The 9,349-nt window shown below is 45.5% G+C and overlaps 1 protein-coding gene across 1 annotated transcript in view; it reads right to left on the bottom strand.

The window, feature by feature from the left end:
* The window catches only part of mat2b (methionine adenosyltransferase II, beta), a 130,451-nt gene that overhangs the window by 97,541 nt on the left and 23,561 nt on the right, over positions 1-9,349 (bottom strand). Inside the window, exon 2 of the mRNA XM_037687737.1 lies at positions 1,959-2,153. Coding sequence (XP_037543665.1) covers positions 1,959-2,153 — 195 coding nt within the window. The remainder of the gene's footprint in view (positions 1-1,958; positions 2,154-9,349) is intronic.

The raw sequence follows: 9,349 nt of genomic DNA, 5'->3' as shown, positions 1-9,349 counted from the left end.
ATATATATATATATATATACAGTGAACCCTCGTTTTTCACCGGAGTTACGTTCCAAAAAGAACCCGTGATAGGTGAAATCCGTGAAGTAGTAACCTTTATTTTTTTTACAGTTATTATACAATGAAATACTCCATAATACATTCAAACTAAAGAACAAAACCTTTTTACAGGCCCAAGCATTTGTTGAACAAATAAAAGTACTGTATAAATGTTTTTTACAAATAACTACTGTACTGGAGAGACTGTTTAGCCAATCAGAATGCAGAACACAATGCACAATGCAAATCCGTGAAGCAGCGAAACCGTGAAAGGTGAACCGCATTATTCATTCAACCTTTATTTAGACAGGTAAATCCCATTGAGCCTCGAGGACTCATTTACAAGAGAGACCTGATTTCAACAAAGAAAGATGACAACAATGGACAACAGCAACAACAATAAACAATTATAAAAAGTCATACTGCAGGGTTTTTGTTTTGTTTGTTTTTTTACAAATAGGATGGCTAAAAGGAAAAAGGTAACAACAACAAAAAAAACCAGCTAGATTCTAAGGCGAATGTAGAAAAGTAAAAACAGGAACATGTCTGCATTGGTCCCTGCCAGGAGTCCAACAGATTCTTAAAGTCACTTAGAGAGGTCAAAGGTCGAGAGCTTCAAATCTTTTTGTAAGATATTCCAGAAGACAGGAGCAGAGTAGGAGAAGGCCCTTTTGCCAAGTTCAGTCCTCATTGAGGGAACACTGCAGGTAATAATGTCCTGAGAGCGCACGCTGTAGCTGCAGTCACACAGAGACATGTAGGAGGAGATGTATGAAGGCAGCAGACCAAGAAGTGATTTAAAGATGAAAATGTACCAGTGAGAGAGTCTGCATGAAGTTAATGATGTCCAGTTAACCAGTGAATACAGGGTGCAGTGGTGGGTATGATAATTACAGCCAGTTATGAATCTTAGTGCACCATGATAGACAGCATCCAACATCTGCATGGTTCTTGTAGGAGCGTTCATGTAAATAATGTCACCGTAATCATTGTAATCAATGGAGGGAAGGAAAGTCACAGATACAAGGCGTTTTCTAGCATTCAGGGTTAGACAAGATCTGTTTCTGAAAAAGAAACCCAGTTTAACTTTCAGTTTCTTTACCAAGTTTTCCACATGGAGCTTAAAAGAGAGATGTGAGTTGACCAAGATACCCAAATATTTATAGGAATCAACAAACTCAATGGGGACACCATTTGAGGATAAAATCGGAGGAAGAACTGCTGGGACCAACTTCCTATTTGAAAAAAGCATCCCTTTGGTTTTGTCGGCATTTAGGACAAGTTTGAGGCGGAACAAATCTGTCTGGATGATGTTGAATGCAGATTTCAAAAGCTGGAAAGCCTTAGCAACAGTTTTAGCTCGACAATAAACAACTATGTCATCAGAATAGAAATGTATGGATGCATTAGGGATGTTTTTAACCTACATTATGTATGTAGATTGTAAAGAGGGTGTGTCCTAAGACTGAGCCTTGTGGTACACCATTGTTGACTGTTAAATAACTGGAGGAAGTACCATTATGTTGAACACATTGCCTCCGGTCTGAAAGATAGTTAGAGAACCAACCAATGGTGTGTTCTGAGAAACCAATTATATTAGCGATTATATTAACCAATTATTATAGCGAGGGTTCACTGTATATATATTATTTATAAGCCATATGTATATGGTATATATATATATATATACTAGTAAAGTGTATATTATGCTTTATAAAGTAGATGTTTTTGTTTCGTTTTTATTTATATTGTTTCTTCCATTTACTTTTCATTTTATATACTTTTTATATGATTGTCTACTGTTGTCTGTACCTCTTATGTGTTCTTTGTTTAAAACAGGTTTCTTGTAAATGAGTCCTCGTGGCTCAGTGAGACTAACCTGTAGAAATAAAGTTTGAATGAATGAATGAATATAGTACCTTGTACTCGTGCAGCAGCCTTCTGACGGCATCCTCATCAGTTAAGTCACACTGCAGGAAGCGAGGCCGGGCTCTCCGGTATCCAGTCCCGATCGCTACCCAGCCACTGTTGTGAAACTCTCTGAAGACGGCTCGACCCAGAAGACCTGTTGTCCCAGTCACAAGGACCCGTGGGCCCTGAACCAGAACCTCCTCCTGGAGAACAATCAGAAGCAACAGAGTTTAGGTTTACAATAATGTCTGAACTAAAGGAACTGACTGATGTTGAACAAATGTCTGATTGTCTAAGGTCTAAAAATGTTAATGTCAGTGTTTACATCAGTTGGACTTTTGTTTGACAGAGTTATCAGAGGAACCGTCGATTTGGAGACAGTTTACAAGGTGAGGCTAAAAAGGTTTAGACATGTACAAATAGCAGACAGTGGACATTTTTTGACAAAGGATGTTTAATAATGATCTGCCAGGTAGGAAGAACAGATGAAGACTAAAAAGTGAGACCACAAAAAATGGGTTCCAATAGAAACCTAGAACCCATCTCACTCAGAACCAGTTCCTCCTGGTTCCATTACTAACCATGCAGCTGAAATGCCATTGAATAAAATCTTGAAGCCTACAGTCCATCCAAATTTCAGATGTTTCCAAACTCTCCCTTCTGTCAAAAATCCTGGAAACGTTCAGTTCAGATCAAATTTAAAATGGTAAAAACTCAGTTAAAGGCCTTGGTGAGTAAAAATTTAATTTTGTAGATTTTTATACAACTATTGTACAAGACTTTAATTATAACACATTTATTGATGTGCTTTAAAATCCATCCATCTATTATCTTATGCTTGGTCCAAAGTCAGGTCTCAAGGGCAGCAGCTTGAGCAGGGATGCCCAGACATCTCTTTCCACAGCCACTTCTTCCAGCTCTTCTGGGAGGATTCCAAGGCATTCCCAGACCTACAAGAAACATAGTCTCTCCAGCATGTCCTGGGTCTTCCCCGGGGTATCCTCCCAGTTGGACATGCCCAAAGCACCTCCCTAGGGAAGCACCCAGGAAGCAACCTTACCAAATGCACAATCTCAACTGGTTCCTCTTGATTAAGAGGAGCGGCAGTTCTACTCCGAGTTTCTCCCAGATAACTGAACTTTTCATTCAACCTTTATTGAAACAGATAACTCGCATTGAGCCTCAAAGACTCATTTACAATTGAGACTTGTTTGGACAGACAAAAAAGTGGTAAACTGGACACATGTAGGAGTTGGAGGCAAAAAAATTCCTATTAGACTTTTTTTTTCCTGCCTGAGGAAAAAAAAACTCTAATGTTAAAAAACACCTTGCACAAACAAGCACATAGTGGCATAGACATTCTGCAGAGGGGGGAGGCGAGAGCGGTCAGCAATGTTCATAGATGCTCTCAAGGTCACTGTAAGAGTTCTGATAAGGATGGAATAATCAGTCAATGTCCTCCGGTGAGATCCATAAACATTCTCGAGGTATGTCGAGGAATGGCCAAGAATAATGACTATGAGAATCCAAGAGTCCTGAAATGATGGCACAAGTTCATTCAGCTGGTTTCATCTGGTTATCAGTTGGAAATTCCTCAGGAAGGGGGTGGTGAGCGTCAGATCACAAGTTCTCCAGGTGAATTCAGATAAGATGGCCTTCAAGGCCAGCCAGGGGAGCCAAATTCAGATAAACATACAGTTGTTTTGGGGACAGACATAACTTAATGACATCTACCTTGAGTCTGTGTTGGTCGACTTGGTTCCAAAATGTCCAAATTACATGGCCACACCGATAGAACATGACTGAGTAAAATCCTCAAGATCTGATTCATTCAGCCCAAAGCATTTGAGTCCGGGTACTCGAGACACGAACCAAGCCATCATAAAGGTAAGCAGTTAAACTTGGTTAAATTTGCTGCTGACAACTTCCTTGATTGATTGATAAAACCAGCAACCAGTCGAATCCAAAAAGCAGGAACCAGTTATCGAAAATCCAATTAAATATGCGTCCTAAAAATCCACAAATGGCAGCAGAGATAGACACATCAAGTCTTCCAAGTCGATGAAATATCCAGCTGCGTGCGTGCCAACAGGGCAAATCGGCTTGCCTAAAGCCTGTCTTCTCTTCGAAGAAATGTTGTAAATTGAGTTGAGGGACCAACTGATCAAAAAGTCCATAATTATGGTTCGGAAGATATGCGAGTCTCACAAGCAGTTTAACAGACAGACAGAGCAGCAAAGCAGAGAGGGAGGGGAGAAGCATCCGATCTCAGCAAGAGCAAGTGGTGAAGTGAACTTCTCACCCTCTCTCTAAAGGAGAGTCCAGCTATCTTTCAAAAGAAACACAGTTCAACTGCCTGTATCTATAGTCTTGTTGTTTCGGTTACTACCCAAAGTTTGTAGCCATAGGTGAGGATAGGAACGTAAACCAACTGGTAAACAGGTCCCTCTTCACTACAATGGACTAGCACAGAGTCCACAATACTAAAGATGTCACACCAATACGTCTGTCAATCTCAAACTCATTCTTCCCTCGTTTGTGAACAAAACTCCTCCACAACACCTAACCCTCGACCAGAAGAGAGCAATCAATCATTTTTTGAAAGAGGACCATGGCCCTAGATTTTGAGGCGCTGATTCTCACCCCAGCCATTTCACACACGGCTGCAAATCGCTCCAGAGACAGTTTAAGATCATGGCACTATGACGCCAAGAGGGCCACATCATCCGCAAATAGCAAAAATGGAATCCTGAGGCCACCAAATCAGACATCCAGTCCAGCCCCTGGTAACACCAAGAAATTATTTCCATAAAAGTTAAGAATAGAATTGGTAGCAACAGGCAGCCCTGGTGGAATCCAATTCCCAACCTGAAAGGGTCCGACTTACTGCAAGAAATATGAACCAAAATCTTGTACCGCTTGTATAGGGACTAAACAGCCCATAGCAACGGGCCCCTGATCCCATACTTGTAGCGCACCCCACACAATGAACCCTGAGGAACATGGTTGAATGCCTTCATGACAAACTTCCATGATCCCTTTGAAGACCCTAGTAAGGGTAAAAAGATGGTCCAGAGTTCCATGGTCAGGATGGAACCCGCATTACTTGTCCTGAATCTGAGATTCCACCAATGATTGGACTTGCTTCTCCAGTACCCAAGGATAGATTTTACCAGGGAGGCAAAGGAGAGTGATGTCCTTATAATGTTAAAAATCTTGGTGTTATTTTTGATCAGGACATATCTTTTATCCCCCACATTAAAAACGTTACTAGAACCACCTTCTTCCACCTGCGTAATATCACTAAAATTAGAAACATCTGATCTAAAGATGATGCAGAAAAACTGGTCCATGCATTTGTCACATCTAGACTGGACTATTGCAATGGTTTATTATCTGGGTGTCAAAATACTTATTTAAAATGTCTTCAGTTGATCCAAAATGCTGCTGCCAGAGTCTTAACTGGAGTTAGTGGGAGAGATCATATATCTCCAGTTTTAGCTTCTCTTAATTTGCTCCCTGTCAAATGCAGAATTGAATTTAAATCCTACTTCTAACCTACAAAGCCCTCAACAATCTAGCTCCATCTTATATTACAGATCTTATTGTTTCATATTTTACTAACAGAGCACTTCACTCTCAGACTGCAGGTTTGCTTGCAGTTCCTAGAGTTTCCAAAAACAGAATGAGAGGAAGATCTTTCAGTTATCAGGCTCCTCTCTTGTGGAACCAACTTCCAGTTTCTGTCCGTGAGGCTGACACATTGTTCAGTTTTAAGACTGGGCTTAAGACTTGCCTTTTTGATAAATCATATAGTTAGGGTTGGCTTGGGTTTCCTGAGATATCCCTTAGTTATAGGGCTGAGTACCGAACCGAGGTTCTTTTATGGCACCGACCAAACTGCACCGGTCGGTGTATGTATTGAAACGTCACTCTTCTTTCGGTGTCAAGTTTCGGTATTGGCTGTAACGTGTCACGTGGTTTCAGCATGCAGGCAGGCAAAACACCAGACATATGACAAATATACTACACCCAGATTACATCCAGAGGTGTATAGAGCTGCCGTACCTAATCTATGTATAATTATGTCTATGGTGCTGGTGATGCCCACAGACGGGTTCACGTGTGCAGCGCGTGTTGTCGAACAGCTTCGGTAACACGCGCTGCAGAAAGTTGCTCTGTGTTTTTCTGCGAGGAGAGAAGAGTTCATTAGCCTCCCCCTCCTCCTCCCCGGAGTTTAATTATTCTTAAACTATGATCCATGTAACGCTAACTTTAACATATTAGTGTGTAAATTTATTTTATCTACGTAGCTAGCTAAACTCAGAAGCTAACTAAAGATTGACAGTAACATAAATCTTAGCTTGTAAAACTGCTCATCCATCAGGTCAGCAGGTTAAACAGTTCACTAATGTTCACTGTTTATGTTCATGTTCTCCTCACAGGAGGTTCTGACCCAGATGTGAGGACAAAAGAAAAGCGAGGTGGAGGCCACAGGACAGTCAAACTTTGTTGTTAAAAATTTGCTGCCTTTTTCTATAGTGAAGCTGCACGGTGGAGGTAAATTAAACTGTAAAGGATTTTGTTGACCAGTTAAACCAGTATCTCTCAGCCTAGATAATGTTTTTTGAGCAATAATAACACAACCATGTTATTGTTGATGTTTTGTTCTCATGTCAATTAGGGAGATGATCAGAGCCCTAAACCCCAGAGAACCACAGAGAAGATTCAGGCAGAGACACAGAGGTGCAGATGTCTGCATCATCCCTACCTCAGTGAATCCAGTGACCTGCTGGTGGAATGTGAGGGACAATATGTCAAACTGACAACCAGGTATCTGTGTGTGCAACAATCATCATCTACAGCCTCAGAGTGAAGATTTTATACTGCTGGAGACACCATCAGCCAGGAGCAGCTGGTTTGTGTCCAGAGAAAACAGACATGTTGATGTTTCTGAAGAAGAACTGTTCAGTGAAAAGGTCCTCAGTGTGTAGCAGTGAGCATTAGACACTGACGTGTCACTGGTTTGAAACTGGTCTTTTGTGTAAGGATGGTACTTTTCTGTGGCCCGGTTTGTGTCTGTTTTCCTCGTGCTTCCTCATTAGTTTCCATTGTTGCCACCTGTGTCTCGTCCCAGCTGTTTGTCATCATGTCTCGTCTTCTCCCAGTATTTAAGCCGTCCTATTCTGTCTTGTCCTTCGTCGGGTCGTCTTCGTTGGGTACGCTTCCTTGGGTCTCCTGAGTCTCTCCTTGTCTTCCTGGTCCCTCGAGTTCCCCGTGCCTCCTTCCTTGTTTATGTAAGTTTTGCTGCCCCGTCAGCTCGTTTATTTTGTACTTTTCATTTATCATTAAAAACCTATTTTTGTATATCTGCCGAGTTGAGTCCCTGTTCTGCACTCTGGGTTCGCTCCTGACACAAATCCTAACAGTACGACCCGACCAGTACAGAACCCAGCGGGCAGGGTTCTCACTCGGCAACACTCACCCATTTTTGTTTTTTCCCTCTTCGTGCCGTGATGGAGCTCCTCTCCGTCTCCGTCCATCCACCGTCCCGCCGCGGTGGACGGTTCCGGAGGCAGTCTGCGGTGGCCGGCCCGGTCTCTTCGGCCGAGCAGAACTTCAGAGCTGGTTCCGGTGTTTTCGTGGGAGCGGGGTTCGCCGCCTCACCTCCCAGGTTTCCGGTGGGGGCGGGATCCAGCGTCCCGCGGGAGCTCCGGTCCACTCCTGCGCGATTCGGTGAGTCCGGTCCGGTTGACGTCATTGGGGCGGGTTCCGTCGCCTCACCTTCCAGGTTCCTGGTGGGGGCGGAGCCCGGCCTCTCACCGCCACTCCGCGCCGCGGCTGTTCGACGCAGCCTGGCCGTACCTCCGGAGAGTTTTCTTTGTGACACCGTGGGGGCGTGTCCCGCCGCCTCACCTTCCAGGTTTCCGGTGGGGGCGGCACCCGTCACCACACCCACTCATACAGACCTTCCTTTTTTTTCCCCTGAGGATATTTCTCATATTAATCAGACAATTCTCAAACTATTTAGTTCTGCTAAAAGAAACCCGTCCTCCTTTGATTTAGTTTTGACCCAGATGGAGGATTTTTTACTTTCTATCCCAGGCCTTTCTTTGCTCCCCGAGTATGATTTTTTTGTTAACAGAAATAGAGACTCTAAAGACTCCTGTTGCAGCCATTCCTGAGGTGGGTCCTCATCTCTCCACATCTCCAGAGGGGTCGGCGCTCTCCACATCTCCAGAGGGGTCGGAGCTCTCCACATCTCCAGAGGGGTCGGCGCTCTCCACATCTCCAGAGGGGTCGGCGCTCTCCACATCTCCAGAGGGGTCAGCGCTCTCCACATCTCCAGAGGGGTCGGCACTCTCCACATCTCCAGAGGGGTCGGCGCTCTCCACATCTCCAGAGGGGTCGCCTCTATGGTCCTCCATGTCGTCTGCTGCAGCATCTCCCCAGGCCTTTCCGACAGCAGCAGCATCTCCCCAGGCCTCTCCGACAGCAGCAGCATCTCCCCAGGCCTCTCCGTCTCCCGCTGCAGTTTCCAAGGTTCCCTCGTCTCCCGCTGCAGTCTCCAAGGTTCCCTCGTCTCCCGCTGCAGCCTCCAAGGTTCCCTCGTCTCCCGCTGCAGCCTCCCAGGTTCCCTCGTCTCCCGCTGCAGCCTCCAAGGTTCCCTCGTCTCCCGCTGCAGTCTCCCAGGTTCCCTCGTCTCCCGCTGCAGCTTCCAAGGTTCCCTCGTCTCCCGCTGCAGTTTCCAAGGTTCCCTCGTCTCCCGCTGCAGTCTCCCAGGTTCCCTAGTCTCCCGCTGCAGTCTCCCAGGTTCCCACGCCGTCTGCTGCAGCCTCTCAGGCTTCCACGTCTCCCGCTGCAGCTCAACAGGCTTCCACGCCGCCCGCTGCAGCTCAACAGGCTTCCACGCCGCCCGCTGCAGCTCAACAGGCTTCCACGCCGCCCGCTGCAGCTCAACAGGCTTCCACGCCACCCGCTGCAGCTCAACAGGCTTCCACGCCGCCAGCTGCAGCTCAACAGGCTTCCACGCCGCATGCTGCAGCTCCCCAGGTCTCCTCGTTGCAAGCAGTGTTTCCTCTGGTTCTGTGTTTTGGACGGCCTCCCGGCCGCCCCCCTGACCTGGCCCGGTCTGATGGACAGCCTCCCGGCCGCCCGCCGGAACAGTGACTCATAGGGACGATCCCTTGACCGTCCAAATCCCTTGTGATCCCTTGTGTTCCTCGTTTTCTGGCTCCTCGTTTTCTGGCTCCTCGTTTTCTGGTTCCTCGTGTCCCTTTTTCTCCGTGGATCCTCGTGTCCCTTTTTCTCCGTGGCTCCTCGTGTTTTGTTTTCTCCGTGGCTCCTCGTGTTTTGTTTTCTCTGGCTCCTCGTGTTTTGTTCTCTCTGGCTCCTCGTG

This window comes from Nematolebias whitei, chromosome 14 (genome assembly GCF_014905685.2).
Source record: "Nematolebias whitei isolate Nwh7 chromosome 14, NemWhi1, whole genome shotgun sequence".
Lineage (NCBI taxonomy): Eukaryota > Metazoa > Chordata > Actinopteri > Cyprinodontiformes > Rivulidae > Nematolebias > Nematolebias whitei.
The sequence above is the reverse complement of the archived record's forward strand: the minus strand, read 5'-3'. Positions and strand labels throughout refer to the sequence as shown.